At 42.9% G+C, this 20,255-nt stretch overlaps 2 protein-coding genes across 2 annotated transcripts; one reads left to right on the top strand and one right to left on the bottom strand.

Moving 5' to 3' along the window:
- The first annotated feature begins 1,498 nt into the window (after positions 1-1,498).
- On the top strand, positions 1,499-7,534 carry si:ch211-106e7.2 (uncharacterized). Its single transcript, XM_037452317.2, has 4 exons — positions 1,499-1,733; positions 2,552-6,630; positions 6,904-6,960; positions 7,049-7,534. Exons 2-4 carry the CDS (start codon positions 2,592-2,594, stop codon positions 7,171-7,173), a joined length of 4,221 nt encoding a protein of 1,406 aa, XP_037308214.2. The 5' UTR covers positions 1,499-1,733; positions 2,552-2,591; the 3' UTR covers positions 7,174-7,534.
- A 1,383-nt stretch (positions 7,535-8,917) lies between these two features.
- Positions 8,918-11,486, bottom strand: etfbkmt (electron transfer flavoprotein subunit beta lysine methyltransferase). Its single transcript, XM_037452626.2, has 3 exons — positions 10,950-11,486; positions 10,733-10,863; positions 8,918-10,589 (listed from the first exon to the last, which is right to left on the bottom strand). The coding sequence occupies exons 1-3, from the start codon at positions 11,231-11,233 to the stop codon at positions 10,240-10,242; spliced, it is 765 nt and encodes a 254-aa protein (XP_037308523.1). The 5' UTR covers positions 11,234-11,486; the 3' UTR covers positions 8,918-10,239.
- Positions 11,487-20,255: the final 8,769 nt, after the last annotated feature.

The raw sequence follows: 20,255 nt of genomic DNA, 5'->3' as shown, positions 1-20,255 counted from the left end.
GGTTCCCAAACTCCTTAAGTAACGCGGATGTGATCTCCAGATGTGTTTTGTTAAGCCGACCGATTGGCTGGTGGAATTTGGATTTAAGGGGTTAAAGTAAGACAACTCTGACATTCTGGATCTGTTGTGAACCAATTTAGAAATGGACAACCTCATGTTACAAAAAGAGATTCTCCAGGTATAAAACATATTTGGACTTCAGGCCAAATAAGGCTCTTCTACACTACTTATACACAATGTGACAAAGCTAATCATTTTTGTTGTTCCCAAAATTCTGAACACCGTTTTTCACACAGATATTTTGTGAGCATGCTAAAAGAAAAGAAAAACCATTATCACGCTCTTTAAAACTAATGAAAATCTCAAACTACTTCTCGTCCAGTATGACCAAAGAGGGCACACATCCGGTGCCCGGAGCATTCTAGTCGGTTGCAAGGAAGCGACAACCTACATTTTTTTTTAAATGTTGTGAACAATTTTGTGAAATTATTAATATCTCCCATGAGGAGAAAGATGGTGAGATTCGGACAGCAGACAGACTCTTCAATGGAGTCTCCAGGCATACCTGGGGGAGATTGCTCAATGTATCTATTTCTCTCCTAAATAAATGTAAACTTTTAAAACTTGAATTGATTGACACGTCGGATTCTTCTCATCAACCAACTCGGAGGGATTTGAAATCCCAACACGAGGTGGGCTCCGCCAGGAAGATGCCCCATGCAGGGAATGATAATCGCTCTCTGCAGAACATTGTGATGGAATATTTTGCACAGACAATCGCAAAGTAAGAAACAAAAGGCTCTGAGTCAAATATGTCTTTCTCCGTTTATTTCCTTGCAAGGGAAGAAAGGTCACAACAGCTACGTGCTCTGCAGACTGTCATGAACCTCCTCGCCCCCTAACAGAACGAGGCAGATCTTATACCTAAGTTCAGTTATCGGTGGCGTCAACAGAAACCTTGACCACCTTGTTGAGTCTCTACAGCCAGGATTTTGGGGACATCTAATCCATGTAAGACATGTCAGTTCTTTGACCATGGCCTCGCCCTCCCAACACTTGAAAACAAATCTGGTTATACACATATAAACCACTTTGTTTAGTCTCTACAGCCAGGACGCTGGTGTATTGGTAAAATGCTTTAACTCTGTATTATCAATGTGCAAACTGTCTGAACTGAGTAGAAAAGTCAAGTGGAGGATATCAGACAACTTCTGTACAGACGTTCTCTGTGGTTTGTACTTCCGGTTTCGGTTTTTTGACCTGCTCTCTGATTGGCTCGTAACTGTCACTGAGCAAAAGCCAGTATAACATAAACGCAAACAACTAACGCAAACAACTCCTTATATGAACTTGCCTGCTTGTTTTCGAGAAAGCGGAAGTCAGTTTAGATGGCCCTAAAAAAAGGAGCCGCCTCCATCATAGTAAACCAATCAAAATGCTCTGAAAAACTATATAATCCGAGCGCACGCTGGTCAAAATGCAGCGCTGGTGGATAAAAAGAGGGGCAGGGCGCGAGCCGGGGGGGGGGGGTGTTCCTCCTTGTGCATATTACGTCACACGTTGGCGTCGTAAGGAGCTGATGAGCGGGGAGGAGCAGACCAGTCTGCGTGTGGTGAAGGTAGTCGAGTTCCACCTGGAGGAATACTCTTTTGTTCACAAAATATGGAGTAACGAAAGCGAGCGTTACCGCACGGTTGCCCGGATGTTGCTGACGTGACTGTTGCAGTTGGAGGGTAAGTTATTATCACCTCAAATGTGTATATATCGACGTGCGCATGTGGGATGGAAATGATACCGCTGCAACGCATTGACTCGCAGAGACCGAACTAACAGTTTGCTGTTTCGTCTTCACTTCTTCACAAGCTTACAACTGCCGTTAAATGGGAAGAGAACATATAACGGCAGCTGTCCTCGTGAATGCCGCATTGTGTAAAACTCAATTCAGCGTCGAGCCTTCTCGTAAACGTTGTAAAGTATTTTGAGTAAAGGCTGGAACATGCTTCTGCGTCTGAGTCTTGTGTCGACGGACTCGTTTCTATTTAGTTCAAAAAGGCGTGCGCGTGTTGCAAAGCAATTCACCGCCAGAACACTAGGTGGAAAAACTTTTTTTTGTTGAAGACGACCCTAGAGAGTGACTGTGTGTGTGTGTGTGTGTGTGTGTGGAAGTCGTTTTGTTTATTTATCAAACTTTTTTTGCCCCGTGCATCGCCACTGCTGCTTTTCAATGCATTATTTTCGCGGACATGTGTGTTCCCATATTTTCCTCCAGAACTTTGTTCACCCCTCGCCTACTGGTTTTTACACCCACTGGTTTCCCTTCGCGTGCGTGTTTGTATTTATCCGACAGCAGCTGGTGTGTCTGAGTCTGTGAATGTGTGACGAATCAGGAAACAAACATATTGCTGAAAATCTACAAAACGCATCACAAATCCATTGCCGTGTTCACGATTTGTATAAGTGAGCGCTACATCACAGAAATGGAAATTTGCATAAAAAGGATTGTGCAACCACCTGATCAATATTTTTTTTAACTTTCATTTTTCTTTTCCAGGGAACGTTACCGCCTAAACCTTTTCACATCAGAGGACAAAATGCTGTCTTTTACAAGGAATAATGGACCGTACCAACAGGATGGACGACTTGCACAATCCCCACCAGCTGCTTCTCAGTTTAACTTCAACACAATTGGGAATCAGCAAACTGGGAATGCAAATAGGTCTCAATATACTCATCACTATGGAGCGGAGTCTCATCACTATGGAGCGGATTCTCAACGACAGCCATCGAAATGGCAGACCTCAGCAGGACCTCATCAGGCAGTTTTTTTTCAGCAGACTGCTGGAAGTGACGATTATCAGCAACGCTCCCCAACTAATGGGCAAACTGGAAACTTCAAATTGCATGACGTTACAGGACAGAATTCATTGATCAAGAATCCACCCAACGTGATGCTGGCAAAAGAAGTACTCCCTCAGCAGGTCAATTCGGCAAATTGGAATCAATCAGTGGGAGTTTATGGGAAACAATCTATAACGACACAGCAGGGTAATGTGTCCGATCGCCTTAATTGTAGGGGTGAGAAAAGGTATTTTCTTAACCCAAATAGGAAATCTGTTCTACCGGTTTATACAACGGCTACCTCGCCTCAACATGGAGCGGTGGCTTACGATGGGTCATTGGGGCCTGCTGCTGCTCACCATGGACCAACTGCTCAGAACAGTCCCAAACAAAACCACACTCAGCATTGCGTCAACCCACCAAGTTATTGGCCTGTCTACAACAAAACAACACACTCCTCCTCCAGTGGACACAACTTGCAGGTTTCCAGCACAAGTCTGATTTGTCAACAATCCTCAACCCATAACAATGGGGGGGAGACCGCCGGCTTCATTAACTCTAAGCCTAATAACTGGCAGCATGAAACCAACTTTTCCCCGTCAAAACCTAATAATTATCCCTTGAATCCTGCTGCACAACAGGATCGACTGCGACGCCAAACTATCGCAAGAATTGAGGACTATCTCCGTACGCCAATCGCTGCTGGCTCCGATGGACAACCTCAAGGCAATACTAGTTCATCTTACGGACCAAAGAAAAATGTTACAACCTTGACATCAACCGTCGCTAAAATACTGAATGCAAATGCCTCCCAGGCCATACGACAAAACTCTAGACACCCTTTGCCTCAAACCACTCCTAGTGTTGTGTCTGCGCAGCGCTGTGCAGATCCACGACTCCAGCAAAGCTCTGTGCCAAATGTCTCCGCGACACAACATGGAAACCACGGTGAAATGCCGTCAGCCAAGATAAGTGACCGTTCCAGTCTCCTGTCCCACGGTTGCACAAGAGTCGTTGCTGTCGTGCAACCGCTGTCACAGGGAAGCTACCAGGTGGCCGGCCAGCAGAGCGGTTCTAACGCTGTCGAACCGTTGTCTGAGGGCGCCGCAGCAGACGGGTCCAACTCGGAGCGTTCACTCCTTTCACCGCAAAAGCAGTTGGGGTTTCTGAAAGTTGGACATTCTTCTCTCCCAGAAAACCCAAACCAAATTACTTCCAGTCAGTATGAAATCCTGCTTTCAGCAGTATACAATAATGGGACTTTTGGTCTGTCGTCTTCAGCTGGACCTCAACACATTCAGCAAAAACAATCTACAGTTGCCGCAAGATCTGAACTGGATGTTGACACACAAGTACACAACTGTGTTGCAACAACTGCTCAACAACAATCCATAACTTCCAAAGCGCCAGTGAGCCCAAATTGTGATATGGACTTAATTGAGACGACAAACAAGACAAATGGGGATGTTGAGCTTTCCCCTGTCCTAAAAGCCCCATTGAAAACGGTCACATTATCAAAATACATACAGGATTGTGAAGAAGCTCAGATAAAGTTAAAGGATTTTACAACGTGTAGTCCAACACATAAATTATTGCGCATGTTTTGGGATGATGACGTTAGCAAATTGGCATGTGCACTGAAGAACGGCATGTACTCTACTTTAATGAACGAAGTCCAGAAAGTCTGCCGCGAACATTCAACGATTGAGTCCATGTCCGTAGTTTGGGGCTCATGGTCAGCAGTCACGGAACTCAAGAACTACCGTGTCCTCAAAGATACAAACGTCTATAAAGAACGGCCTTACAAGTCATTATGGTTGAATGTCAATGAGCAGCTTGATGACATCGACAAAGAGTTTGACTTCCCACAATCTTTGAAGTATCATCGTCATACGATTAAGAATGTCAGTCAGCCGTGTGGGGTTGAGAAGGAAGGCCACATTCCTGCACAAGCTGTAAATGAGGCGCCCAACCAGATGTCGTCAACAGAACTTCAGCAGGTGGAGTTAAATGAAGAAAAACAAGACCCCAGTGTTGAAGCAACTTTAACACAAACCGCTGCTCCTATCGTAGAGGACACGGATTCCAGTGACCCATACTCCTTTCAAATCCAAGTTCTTACCCCGGAGGATGCCAAAGACCTCTTTAAGCAGCTGATAAAAGATCCACCAGAAAGTATGGACATGGACCATCGCTCCATGGAGGTTGAGCTACCTGACGTTCTTGATTTAACACAGAGTGACTCAAAACTGGACAAAACGTTCTGTCCAATTGAAGAAATTTGCTGCGTTGAAAGGTGGATGGAAAACATTTTGGGGTCAAACACTGCTCTGAGTAAATGCAAATGCCAAAAAAATCAACGTCAGAAAGAACTTCGTGCTGAGACCATTGACAAGGAAGGGACGGCAGCACAGGAGACCGATGCATTCAGTCCTGACCGTAAATCCCCCCCCCCTGCTGCAGCCGGAGAGAATCAAGCCGTGAGTGGGGAGAGCGTCGACAATCAGGTTTCAACATTTGATTGGCCTGTGATAGTTGACGTATTCAGTGAAAACGTTGGCATTCCTGGCGACCATGACAAACCTCCGTCATATGCTGACCGAGACCCAGAGAATATTCACCAGATAAGCATAGATAGCGGCCAGTCTAGCATCCTAGTCATAAGCGATGACGAAGAACTGTCCGGCATTGAAAGTAATTCTGGACACGCTCAGGTGGATTTGACAAGAAGTGGCCAGTCCAACGGTTCAGATGGTAAAGAGACCAATATAATTTTAGAAATTAATTCAGACTCTGAAGTGGAATTCTTACCATACGAGTCGGAAAATACTCCGTCATCTACTTTAATTAAAAGTGACCAAAAAATAAAAAATCCTTCCAGCGGTGAAAGTGACTCTGCCATCCAGATGACGGACCTTAAAGAAAATTGTGGACAAGCTCAAGCAGCATCTACAGATGAGACTGAGTCGTCATTGGAAACTGAAGAAGAAATGAAGAGTGCTGCGGCAGCCCGGCAGAAGCCTCGGGGTGCTAAACTGAAGAGACCACGCGGCGCTGATAGATTTTTACCAGCATCAAAGAAATGCAACTCCCCAGTAGATGTGAACTCGCAGCCTAGCCATGAGGATGCATCAAAACGCGTGACTGTTTCTTTTCGCGCGTCTGATGGCGAACCTTCGCCCTTAAGCCGCCCAACAGTGGACCTGGTTCTGTTTGGCTCTAGAACCCAGGACAGCGGCGTTGTTGGTAGAAAGAACCACACCTCCTCTCCAGATGCCGGGTCTGATGCTGTACCAACGCCTCCCAAATGTCTCACTGTGAATCTCAGTCCCTTGAAGAAGAAGACCATTAAAACCGTGCTGACGTGGGAATGTTCGGTCAAGCGGCTTTACAAGAAATGGAATATTAATTTTCCACCAGCTAAAATCAAGCACAAAATCAAACGAAGAAAGGGTAGCTTTGCCTCGTCATCCAAGTGGACTCTGGAGAAGGCTGGCAAGGCTGGCCCTGCTCACACTGACCAGCGGCCAGTTTTCTCTAAAAAGAGGATCTTTAAGGGAAAAACCAAGCCCTGCCCGAATCTTCATTGGAGAAAGCCCCTCTCTGAAGAACTTAAACGTGAGGAGGAGAAGACTCAGACGCTCAACCACCCTGATGGTCAGGAGGGCAATAACGGTGGAAGCGATTCTGTCGCGCCGCTCCAGATCAACAGTGCCCTGAAGTATAGTGTCTTACCGGTTTCCTTTATCTTTGGATCCAATGGGATGAAGGAAACTAAGGATTCTGTTCCAGGTAAATCATAACATTGAGATTAACCAGTACCTGCAAGACATTTTAAACGGTCAAATGTTATGCAGCACAGTTGGTTATTTAGCTCCAGGAATACTTTTTAACAGTGGTGAGCATAAAAAAATAAGATCCAATTAATGGCCAAACTGCTTTGTCCAGATAACTAAGCCCAGAAATGTTAGATGTTTTCAAAGTTGAAAGGGGCGTTTTATTCATAATTTAAGTAATTTATTATCAATATTATTGAAATGTTTATCTTTTTTTCTTTTTTTCCAGAAAAGGCTAATGTTGACGGAAAGGACCACAGACCCAACCAAACTGTCGTTGAAAGAAGTAATGATCACAACTTTAATTTTGGCTTCTGGTATTTCCTGTTATTTATAGATTTTATTTTAATTTTTCCAATTTTCCCTTTTGTTAGGTACATGGTGTCCAATGACCCCCACGAAAAGTCTATTTTCCCCTCCCACACCAAAGACCAGAAGCCTCTTCCACATGTTTCAGAAGAAATACATGGAGAAGGTGAAGCCACTTGGGGACAAATAAGATGCCAGAAGAAAGTTTTCAGTCAGATGTTTACATCAGTTTGTACTTAAAATGGGCCTTTGTTTACATGACTGTAAAGGCTGTCTACTCCTCCACATGGAGTATATTTTTTTATGACTCACTATTTTACCTCAGATATATATTTTTCAGATATATTTTTTTATTATATTTTTCTGCAATATTCCCTTCTGGGACAAAAATATTTTTTATACCAAAGGTGCCTAGAATGGCAGGTTGGGTGTTACACAAGATAACGGTAATGTTGCGCGTACTGACTGGAGTGAATTCAGGAGAAAGTACCCAGAAAGATGGACATTATGGTGTTTAGTTATTTCTTTTCAGCTGAAGTAAATCTATTACCATCAAATTCTGACACTGCTCTTTCTCAATGATGTTACATTACATGTCATTTAGCCGACGCTTTTATCCAAAGCGACTTACATTGCATTATAACCCATGCATTGCATTTTTTTGCCTGGGGAGCAAATGTGCCACTTGGACTTGGCACATGGGGCAGCCGGGATCCGTACCGCCATCCTTGCGGCCCCCAGCGCCCTTTTCATCAAAGTCTTTGGTGAAGTGTGGTGAAGAATGTAATCTACCTGGCCGAGGGGCAGGAAACGTTGTTTTTGCTTTTTTGTATGTAAATGTTTAACCACTGGGGGTTTGATTTAACTTTGCTCGGTTGGCCATGAAGCCCATTATAGACATTCTTATTTAACCATTAGGGATGAGTTTGTATCATAGGAAAGCCTTGGCTTCCATTCTGATTTCTATAAATCAAATCCCTCTGTATACTTGTGCTTTAAAAAGCTACAAGCTTATGACCACCAAAAATCCTTGGTGGTTTGACTGGCATAAGGTGACACGAAAAACCTTCATCAGATAATGGACAACAATTTGGATTCATTTAGGATGTGTACATTTTCCTTCCACATGGACACAATATGCGTGCATGATAAAAACCAGTGTGAATATAGTGTTTTGAAGGGTTAATTATCAAACTCAACAGGTCTTTAACATTCCTGATGTTGCTCCTTTTCTCTCCCCCGTCCTCTCAAGGCTATGATAGCTTTGTGCTGGCCGCTCCAAATTCTCCTTTCATTATTTGCCAAAATAGCAGACATGCTTTCTCATGTACGAACACAGGCCTTCTCTTATTCGTACACATTTCACAAGTTTTGCTTACAAAATTACTGCTTAAACAGGTTACCGGATGGATGAATTTACAAAAGTTTCCAGTTCAGGTAAGACACATTTTACCAGACAACCCCTTGGATGATCCTTGTCTGGCTCCTATAATTCTAAAATGGAAATGATAATAACTAGATATTCAAACATTGATTATTATTACGTATTCTGTATAACGTGCCTCATGCCACGTGCTACATATTTCAGCTTCAAAGACATAACAGCGGTTGAAATGATTTCCACCACTGCTGGAGGACATAGTTGGAGAGCCAGGGATTACACAACAATATAAAATAGTTGGGGGAAGAAGGTATAGAAGGTTGATTTTGTCAGGGAAATGAATCGTATTGTATTTTGTTAAACATACCTTGCATTGCTTAAACCCAAACATATGCAGACAAGGCCATTAAATTCACCAACCCCAAATAATAAATATTATAATGGTATTTTATGTTAACTAGAGCTCTATTCATTCAGCTGAAGTATTCAAAACATCTGTTACAATACATTCTTAAGACATTATTTACAAGAGGGAGTTTAAAAAGATAATATTTCACTAGCTATTTACATCCATCTCTTCCTAGGGACACCAATAGGGGACAGTATGTACTACAGTATGTTACAAAGAAAACGGAGGTAACAGAGATTTAGTATGAAGAAAAAGAGGAACAATACACAGGCCTGGGAGTCAACGTTGGGATCAAATTAGCATAAAAGTATAAAATCCTTTAATGTAGGAACTGTAGTGTACATTTGTGGATTGAAGCCTTGTGAGAAATCAAAAGTATTGTGAACTCGCTTTGTAATTAAGTATTTATTACTAACTAGAATATAGAAAAATAAATACAGAAATCATCAACACAAGCCGTAAGTTCAGACAGAAGTCAAATGACTACGATTCAGCTGATAAGGGAAAGAGTGTTGCTTCTCCCTCAGAGGAGCAGGGTAAGAGGAGTTTTATACACTTTGAAGAGGGACTTTTGTGTTTCAGCGCAAACCCCCAGGGCAGAGCAACAGGACAAGCCCCAGCTGTGGTAATGCGACACCGCTGACCCTTACTAATCCAAGACACATCTGTGGGTCCCAGGATGTCCTCAGGAAATAAGCTAGGTCCCAAGTAGTAGTGAGAAAGGTTCCTGAGAGCAGGGGCGTGGTAGTGGGGGGAAAAGTGGATTTGACTACCCTTTGCTAACCCGCATTGTACAATGGCATGTGTAGGGGGCCCACTGACATTGAGAGTATACAGGGCCCAGAATTTGGTGCTACGCTGCTGCCTGAGAGACTCACACTTTGCAGTTCAAAAAGTAACCTGTTGATTTAAGTGTTAGGGTTGAATCCGATGCTGATTTACATAAAGGGTCGATAAATGTTTGCATCATCGCCAGGTCATCAGGGAGGCTGTTGAGTCTACATGGTTGACCCCCCAGAAAAGATCCCTGCAGACCCTTCCTCGCTCAGGCTGCTTGCATTCTTTATTGCAATTTAACCTTCTCTGTGCAAAGAACAGATACTCGAAGGATAACTTCTGCTTTTTGGAATTATCATTAAACAAAACAGCTATAAGATTCTCCACCTCCGGGCTTAATCTATTCCTAACACGAAATAATCTGAATGTAAACATTGTGATTTCTACACCATAACAAAAGTAGTCTGAAATTAAAAATAAATTACCGTAGTGGGTACTGAAAACAGAAGACTGGTTAGCTTACGGAAAACGGTCTGTCCCAGTATAAGTAATAGGAGATGATCATTTAATCACACACACACACACAATTCAAAGAAATCCCATGACATCTCACACAGTGCTTGCGGGTCAGTACATATGACATATTTTTCACATTCAAACAAGACAGCACTGGGGATCCTCTCAGGTCCTCAGAGTTCAGGACAATAGCACCAAACACTGCTGCAGGTCAGACCATAGTTCTCCTCTCTGACGGACTCAGGCAGCTCAAACTGAGCCAGCTGACGCAGAAGCCCTCGGATGCAGTGTTCCTCAAACGAGGCTCTCCCGGGATCTCCGATCAGGACTTTGGTTCCGTGGCTGTTGATGCAGTGGTCCAGCCACCGGTGAAGGCTGGTGGCGAGGGCCTCGTCGTAGAACATGTCACCTAGGAGGATCAGGTCAAAGCCTTCGGGCGGTGAGTCAATCATGTTGTTAGTTCGACAAACTGGCGGCTCTAGGAGGTTCAGCTCGCAGTTCATGTGGGTCGCAACGGCTGCAACTGTAACACAAACAAGTCTTTGCCGTTAAAAGGGAACCATATATTTATCCGACTTAGGTTGCTTTAGTTCACTCGGTATTCAGTGAGTGTCTGTACGCATCGTTGCTGTAATATTAGATAGCAAAATAAATATGGATGCATACCAATATCTATGTCATTGGCAACTACATGAGCAGCACCACATAGTTTTGCAGCGATTGCTGAGGCTCCACAGCCGCTCCCCAGATCCAGGACCGTCTTACCCCGACACACCGCGGGGTTATCCAGGAGGTACCTGCACACAGGGCCTCCCAGATGATACTCAGCAGCAGCAACTCAGTCACGTTAAACTGCTTTTTATTGTCGCGCTGACTTAATCACCTTGAGAGTGCTTGTCCTCCTGGCCAGTATATGGCCCAGTACGGGTCATCAAACGGCCACAGCTCGGGCTTTTCTGTCCAGAATCTGCAGCTCGGAGTGAACAGGCGGAGTTTGAACTCTGGGGTCAAACTCTGCTCTCCAACTATCTCTGTGTTCTCTGAAATAAACCTTCGTACATACACAGACTGACAGCTGTTTGAGGAACATCTTGGTGTGTTTGCGTGGCCAAACGCTTTGATAAATGCTTTAATATAACGAGTTCCGGGCGTTAAACGCGTCAACATGATCGCACACAGCTGTTAGCAGCTTAGCTAACATGCGATGATGCTAACGCTAGTTAAGGGGACTGCATGGCTGTTGTTTATAGTTATCAGCCAGCAAAACACATGTCAGTAAGGAGTAGTAACTCCATACATTACGACACGGAAGGGTAAGAGTTCACAGACCAACGAGACACCCGGAACCACACTAAGGTTGTTTTCCACACGGACGATAAATAATGTCGGACCAACGTTCCATCGACCCCCTGAAAATGCGAAACAAAATAAAGGTTCCGCATAAAAACTGTTCTTACACAACAACGTCGTATTTTTGTGTTTTATGAATGCATCGAACTGTACACAGTTCTTTGTCATTTTATCAAATGCAAAAGGGTCAAATAAATTATAAAGAGTACACGTGTTGTCAATTAAACTGCATGGAACAATCTTTTTACTATGATTCAGAAGTGATTAATTATGGATTAAAGTTTCAGTATTAAACAGTATTAAAATACACTGATTGGCAATGTGGACTGGCACCTGAGATTGTTACAGCACCACTTATGTTCTCATCTATTGTGAAGGCATTGCTTTTTGATGGAGGGGCTAGAGGACACTTAATGGATTGTTTTCTCCTGACATTGAAGGGACGCAGAGTTGACCCTTGGGGCCAAAACAAGGACACTTTAGCACACATTGGCTAGGAGTGAATTATTCTTTCACTGCCGGTGGAGGTAACAGCTTGATTTGCCCTTTGAGCGATCTTTACGACAGTGTCGCAAAGTTAATGGTGTTCACAGTTTGCAGATAAAGAAAAACAGATGTTCACTGACCTGTGTTTGTGTTGGAAAAATCCTACTCAACTCTGGTGTAAAATCATATTCAGTACGTTTATGAATAATACTTTAAAGTAAGAGACATAATTGACAACACACACACACACAGTATGTATCAAGGCTTCTCAAAAGTTTTTCTTCGGCTACGAAACTGAAAACTATTTTTAATAAAACAAGGAGGACTGTACAACATCTCGAGCTGATATTAAAAAAATAAAAGAGTGTTATTTATCTTCCTGTGAGGTCACGTTGTCTTGCAATTTAGGGCATAAATTCTACCCCATGAGTTCCCCCTGAGATTATCTGACAATGACAAAGTATCTTGACTATCAGTTGACCCGGCACACAATGCATCTCTGTTCAAAGAGCACAGACTCCCTGTTGTCTAAAGCTGTATGGACTGAGACAAAACATTAATTAATGTTTTCCAACAGTTATTATCAAGTTGCAATTCAGGAATTATTTCATATTGCCACACATGATTCACTGGTTCCACAGGAAAGAAAGCGCTTCAAGAGTAACTTTAAGTTACGGGCGGCTATGGAAGAGGATTTAAGGCTACATGATTACTGTGGAATAAAACATAACTTGATAGTATTAAAACGTAATACTTTCTTGCCATATAACCTTGCTATTGTGTAAGTGCATAACTTTGAGTTGTTTGTCACAGAGCTTCTCCCACACACAGGATGCGTGTCTCGTGCAGGAGTTAGAGGAAGCCGGCGCATCTGCATGCAGATAATTAAAGTGACCTAAACGCAACCTAACTAAAGAAAGAACTCTCAGCAGTTTTTTGGGCGATATACCTCGGGAGTGGAAGAGTACAGAGACAAACAAATTGTGTAAACCAACCCACAAGGCGAGGTCCAAGCTTACGCGTCTCATGTTACTCAGATCTCACTTGGGACACTTTAGTGCGTGTTACTCTCTCTGTTCTTTTCTTTTACTATACGACTCCTCTGAGATTCCTTCTCACATCAACCAGCAAAGTCAGTCCGGCTTCAACATCACTCTGCAACATATCAAATTAATTAGATACCATTTTCAGACAAAATGTGTAGCATGATATTGTCTTTTCAATGTTTTCTGGACTAAGAATCTTGAAGATTCTCAGGCAGGTCATTGTTTCTTTGTAACTTTTCTATCCAGCCATTTATCCCACCAAGCTCTATATATACAATATTTATTGAGATGTTTTTATTTTAATTTTAATTTTAATAAAGCATCTTTGATGTTCTATTCAAACAAGATAATTCTTTGCTCCTGTATGACTCTGTGTGTGTGTGTGTGCGTGGGAGACAATTGGAACAAAGTCTTGTAAGTAGTAGGTAAATGTATTTGTATTAATAATCCCATATTATAACCAATAAACAACTACATTACTTGATTAGTCCCGGTGCGCAATTAATAAAGGATTATATTATATGCCGTAAACGAAAACAGGAAATCTGTTTTATACATACTAAAACTAAAATGATGAGAGGTCGAATAATTTATTTTACAGCAACCGGAGCTCCGTCTCTGTTGTTAAGATCTCTAACAGGTACGAATGTTCGCAGGTGAAGATGACCTTATTATTATTACGGATGTGGTGGTCTAGAAGCAGATGCGACGACCCTTGGCCTGTTAGGTCACCCTGACCAGACCAGACCAAGGCCAGACCAAAGGTACAAACAGGTGTGTATTTCTATTGTTAAATTAGCAACAGTATGAAAGTATTAGTTGTCCAGAACACAGGGACAAGAGTCACTGACTATAGTATCCACTCAGGGAGAAATATCAATTTCACGTCACAGATAACATTGACAAAACTCTTATGTTGTGTAATACATCCTGGCACTTAGGGTGCGCCTTAACTGACGGTGTACTATTGTAAATCAGCACATACGAATGCTTAGCGGTCCCTTACGGATTCGCAATTGAGAATTTTACAGATAAGAGATAACAGATAAGTTATACTGTGAGTATTTTAGGTCAGCGGATCAACCAGCAGATGTGCCAGATGAGGGGGGTTGAGAGTCACACCGAACACGATGCAACACACACACTGTTCATTGATGTTTACGTTAATTCAGGAGTCCGGACATTGGATATGACCGGATCTTTAGATGCGGGGGGAGGAAGTTCCTCCCCTACGCCAGCTTAGGGCCAATAGAAATCTTTCCTTCTCTGTCTTTTTCGGGTTATAAAACATGATGTTCTTGCTGATGTTAGTTAGTGTTCTTCCTGCCTTTGCAGACGCAGCGCTGATACTTGACCTGTGGTCTGACGAATAAATCTACCAGATCGAGAGAAGTTGTTTGGCTGAATTCTTCTTCTGAGACGCCATCTCCACAGAGCACCGTTTTACCTGCTTGGGTTTTTGACCTCCTGCTTGCAAGCAATAAATCGACTTTTGCAACTTAGATCATTCATCAAGACTCTGGTTTATTAGATGAACTTAGAAACTAATTATTCTCTTCTCCCGAACTAGTTTTATTGAAATATGACACCCACATAGTTACACCCACATACATTTGTCTTCCATTTGCGTCATATCTGATGGCTTTCTCTTTGTGCATCCCTGTATCAAAATGGCTCAGAGTTTTTCTTCACATTATGGTAATGATTAATCTAAGCTCGATGACTACTACATACACTCCACAGACTACCAGACTACTGTCTGCCAACCTTGAGCACAGAATGTTTTGACAAAGACTGGATCCTCATCCTCCCACATCCTCTTTTCCAACAGACAATATTCTCTGTCATTCCCTGTAAAGTGGGCTCTGGGGTTGTGTTGACTTAAGTCATTAACATTTATAGAACGAATTATGGTTGAAATTTAAAAAAAATGGGGGTTCAACCCCCCCCACCCCAAATATCAAGACATCTTCATATATTATTCATTTAATTAGCTATTCAGTTTATTCTTTTCACCCTTATTTTCAGGAGTTATGTCGTGGAAATTTTCTTGTATCCCACAGGTTCTTTAACTACAAAGCACTGGATGAAAACCTTGTCTGTAGTAAAGATCGTAGAGTCAAAAATTCAGCGTTCAATGGGGTTTTATTTCTGTCTGCAGCACAGGATGAGATCAAACACGCCACCAAGGCAGCATGCAAGATGTCATATTGCGAGGAGAAAACGTTCAGCTTATATACTGTTGGTCTGCTTCTCAAAACGAGCGGGCAAGTTCATATAAGGAGTTTGTTTGCGTTCATGTCGAACTGGTTCCTCTTTCGTGTTGTTCTGGTTCCTCTTTCCAGCAACCAATTATGAGCCAATCAGAGGGTGACCATGCCTTATAGGGTCAAACAGAGTTGTTCTAGTTCCTCTTTCCAACAATCGATCATGAGTCAATTAGAGGGCAGGTCAAAGATAGGTCGAGACGGGTGTACACAGGGCACGTCTGTACAGAAGTTGTCTGATGCCCTCCACTTGACCTTTTCTACTCAGTTGAGACAGTCAGCACACTAACGATACAGAGTTAAACAGAGCAGTTGCATATGCATTTATATACCAGTTTGTCAGAAAAACTACCCACAACCTCTGTGTGTAGCTTCAGCCACGGATGATCATGACAATGTTGCAAGAAATGCAGAGTAGATTCAGTAGGAGATCCTGATGGTCGTACGCTGACTTTACACCAAGCATGCAGCAGCTATAATAATAAATAATACATACACAAATCTATACTGAAGGCACCAAGAAATGCCACAGAAATACACACAACATCCTGAAAGTCATCCTGTTCTCATTAACATGGTTTTCACACATGGTCGGAGACGAGCCACTTCGGGTTGGTCTCTGAAAGCGTTTGGCTCAGCTCACACATACGCACAGCAGGGCGCCAGCAGAAATGCATGCCAGGAAATTCAGAAATCCTTTATTAAGAGACCTTACTGTTTGAGTGATACAGATCAAAACAATAAGCTGAGCTGAATTCATTTCCTCATTTAAACAGGACTCCACGTATACGGAATGATCAAGCCGCTCGAGTCTGAACTTGCATTCGCATGCATCGCCTCAGCACCGGTTGTGTTGCCAGCACGACATGCTTCACTGACAAAAGAATACTGACAAGCAAAGGAGGACTGCTATCTCTTAGCTCTTCCTGTATGACTACCGAGTTATGCTAATACTCCCCAATTATTATGCTTTCGAAAGAATAAGGTTTATGCAAGAGTGGGTTCAATAGTATCCTCCGGAGAACATGTGGTGTACTTGTGTCTTCATGTAAGAGAGAATGAACTCCCAGTGCATGATGTTTTCTCTCCTCATAATTATGTTGACAAAGATTCATAGTAAGAAGACAAAATACTTATATTTGATGACTTCCTCTTGACTGACTTACTTTGTAAAGTAATTCACTGAAATTGTAAAAAATGTGACGCTTTGATGGTCTGAAATGTCAATGCGTGAGAAAACAAACACACACCTACTTCAAGCTTTAATATAGATGTGGATAATTAAAGTACACGCACCTTTGTGCAGTGTGTAAGCAAACGTGAGATCGGGTGAAATAAGCAACCCAATCTGCACTAAATATTTCAATTTAAAATTGAATTCATCCGCAATTGTTTTATCACAACCCCTTGTTTTGATTAAAACTCCCACAGAAACAATACAAAGAGGCAAATGATTCTCATGTTGTGTCAACAGCTTTTTTTTCAAAAAGGGGAACCATGGGAACAGCCCAAGAGCATAGATATATTCACACACACACACACACACGTGTAGCTTCATGGGCAGAATGCGAAGGCCCATGTGCTTGTTGTTTGAGTGCGTGTCAGTGCAGCTGCGGATGCATATTCCAGGCCAGCCGCCAGGCAAACCGCAGCATCGGTTATTATGATGCACGGGACATACAGCTCATTAAATCAGGTTATACAAGTGCTCATTGACAAATGAGCCGCTTCCAAACCCGAAATACTGTCTTCAGCAGACAATGGTCTCTCTCATCCACCTCCCTGACTATTCGAATTGGAGAAAGGAAAAAAGAAAGCACCCCTGATGTGACACTGTTTAATTAGCTTTTTTTTTAACTGCCAAAGAAATAAATTGCTCTTCATACAGATGTTTTTTTTAAAATTATCATCCACAATAGATCAATTAAAGATGTTGTTTTGGAAGTTAAGTTTTTCACATGCTATAAACGAGTGTATGAATGACTGTTTAAGATGGTAATGGGAAATTGTTTGAGTTGTCAGAAGATCCGAGCGCGTGTGTGTGTGTGCGTGTGTGTGTCTGCCACAGTGACACACACAGCTTGCAGGAAAAGGGAGATAAATGAGAGCTCACCTACATACATGCCCAGAGTGGAGAGTGACAAGGGAACAAAAGAAAGAGAAAAAGAGAAAAAAGAGAGTTTAGTTCTCATCTTTGATATGAATACACACCTCTCTTTGAATGTTTTTGGCACACTGCACTGAGCTGAAGCTGCTACTCCCCCGAGAGTTTCACACGTAAAGATGTCACCACCAAACCGAACAAAATAGGCCGTTTCCCCTTGAAAAGACTTGTGTTTCCAAGGCAGTTGCAAGATGTGATGTAGCAGGAGGCGGTAGGGCTCCCTGGTGGATAACACTTACACTAGATAACGAGACAAGAAAGAAGGGGAAAGGGGGGGGGGGGGTGCAGACAGAGTGCAGCAGAGTCATCTCTCTAAATACTCCGTGCGTCAACCGGTTTAAATCACCAGCAGGAGTTTAACGTCCCATGGGAGCACTCGGGTGGCGGGTCGCTGCTCGGCGCGCTGCTTGGTCTGATTGTTTGTGGCGATGAGGGAAAGCAGACGGAGCGCGGCTTCCCAGGTACTTCAAGGTTGAAGCGGAACTCCAAGCACGGCAGCCGATGTGCAGGCGTCAGACGTGAGCCGCTATGAAAGAAAGAACGCAGCGATGGCAACGTCATTAGGGGGGGGAGATGACACTTACCGATGGCGGCACTGACCTCCATATTACACATGGGCCTTCATATAGGTCTCAAAATGAGCTGTCGGCTCCTCTGAGATGACAAGGGGCCGGTCGCAACCATGAAACTGTACGAGAGGAACTATCCAGTGTGTGTACCAAGGGGACTCAGCTGTTTGCTTGGTAGCAGTTAGCTGCCTTCCAATATGTTCTGCACCAGTCTTCCGTGTCCCATTTTGAAACACATTTGCTGTGGGGACGCCAGCAGGGGATGATGTTTGCTTTAATTCAGTGAGCGTTTCCTGCGGGCACGCTGCGACTCGGGGATTGTCTTGAAGAGCCTTTACTTTGCTGAGAGGCTCGTGGAAGCCCACGACGCTGAGGGCTCGAATAGCGCCGGCTAAAGCCGGACCCACGCTACACTCACTACGATATGTTAACAGCATGGCTTTGACCTTTGACCCTTCATCCATACAACAAAAAGGGTTTTACATCTCAATGTTTTGCACAGGATACAGCCATTAAATCTACATTGGACCCCTTTGTGTTTTTCCTCATATCTCATTTCTCAGGAATGCGGTGTGTGGCCTTTCTTGGGGAACCCGTGACCTAAACTGGTCCACGGTGGCATCCTGTTTCTACAACTAGAACCTATTCCTTCACTGATCTATTGCTTGTCAAAACATGATGACCCGGGTCCCCTTAAGGGAGGGTTAAGGGTGTTTTTACTGCGACAGAGAATTAAGGAACAATTTGTCCCTTTTCAGCTGAATTGAAGTCATTTGACTTCTGTCTGTACTTACAGCTTGTGTTGAGGATTTCTGTATTCTTTATGATTTATCTAGATGTTCTAGTTAGTAATAAATACCTAATCACAAGCGAGTATTAGAGACTTTTGATTGGGGTTGATTCACAAATTTCCACCACAAAACACATGTGTTAAAATAGTATAATATTAAGTAATAATAGTAATGTGTAAATAGTATTTCTTATGGTCCACCCTGTGACAGCGGAAAAAGGCAATACAAACAACCTCTGCATCTATGAAGTTGGTAAGCTTTATGAAGAAATTGGTCCACACCAATTCCTGTGTCGAAAAAAATGGGTTCAGCCACTAATGCTGAGTCACTTTCACCAGCTCGCGTCTGCTGCTGTCCGACCACCATTTAAATGCTGGGCAGTTCATGATGGGGGGTGCTCTGTTTTTAGAGCCCAAATAGCTGACCTGCTGAGTCAGCGCCCCGTAGCATAAAGTCCTGGTTGAGGTCAGAAGGTCAGAGGTCACGCAGGATGTGCCAAGCAGGCAGACACAAGTCTGACAAGGATGGAGGTTGGACACGTATATCCAGATAAATAAATATTTTTTTAAATGTAGTATGGAGATGAATAGGACGGCCGCATACATACTTTTAAAAAGGTACATATTCTATTTTATACTTCTTATGTTTAAATCTGTGTTTCTCTCCAATTGCTCTCAATAATCCACATGCCCTGCTGTCAACAGTTTCAACCTGAACCCCTTTCTACCAAAGAAACAACGACAACAACAACACACAAGTATCATCATCCACAAGCTGGAATAAATCAAAGAAACAATATGATTGCTCCCTCTTTGGACTGAGAGCATTCTCTGAGTCACCACCTCTCTCAGGACTTTTCTTCAATGCTTGTAGCTCTGGTTCAATAGAAGGATTGACTGATTATTATTCCTGTATGTCCCATGCATCATCCTCTAAGTACATACCCCTTGGCACAATGCTCCATTTGCTTTACTGCAACTATGTAAAGGAGGTCTTTTCCCATTGAATAAACAGTGGATTTTGGCACTCTCAGGTATTTGTGATTTCATCACCTCATCAGCAGATTCATGTCTTCCATTAATTCAGCATGTGAGTCACTTTGAATATTGGCCTTATTCGCTTTGCATTTCAGTTCCCGCATGACCCAGAAGACGGAAATTTCCAATAGCCGCTAAGAACGAGTGACCAGTAATTCTCAAAAACGCCTTCATTTGCACACGCACGCGCACACGCCCCCACTCAGACACACACACGCACGCACTTAAAGACTTAGATGCCAGTGAAAAAACAATCCACTCAGCACTTTTATTGTTGCTGCTTTGACACCTTCAAATGTTATGATGCACGAGTGTCATGTGTCGATGTGTGTTGTATTATATGCCAGTACAAACAGTTATTTTTTAATTTGACATTTTTCACATGTGACCTAGTAATCTGATTTAAATGATCTAAAACCTTTAGGATGCCTCTTTACTCACGAGTTTTCTTGAAACAGCCTTTGCTCCTCTGATGCAAA

Source organism: Pungitius pungitius, chromosome 6 (genome assembly GCF_949316345.1).
Source record: "Pungitius pungitius chromosome 6, fPunPun2.1, whole genome shotgun sequence".
NCBI classification, from domain to species: Eukaryota; Metazoa; Chordata; class Actinopteri; order Perciformes; family Gasterosteidae; genus Pungitius; species Pungitius pungitius.
This window is presented reverse-complemented; position numbering and strand designations above follow the sequence as displayed.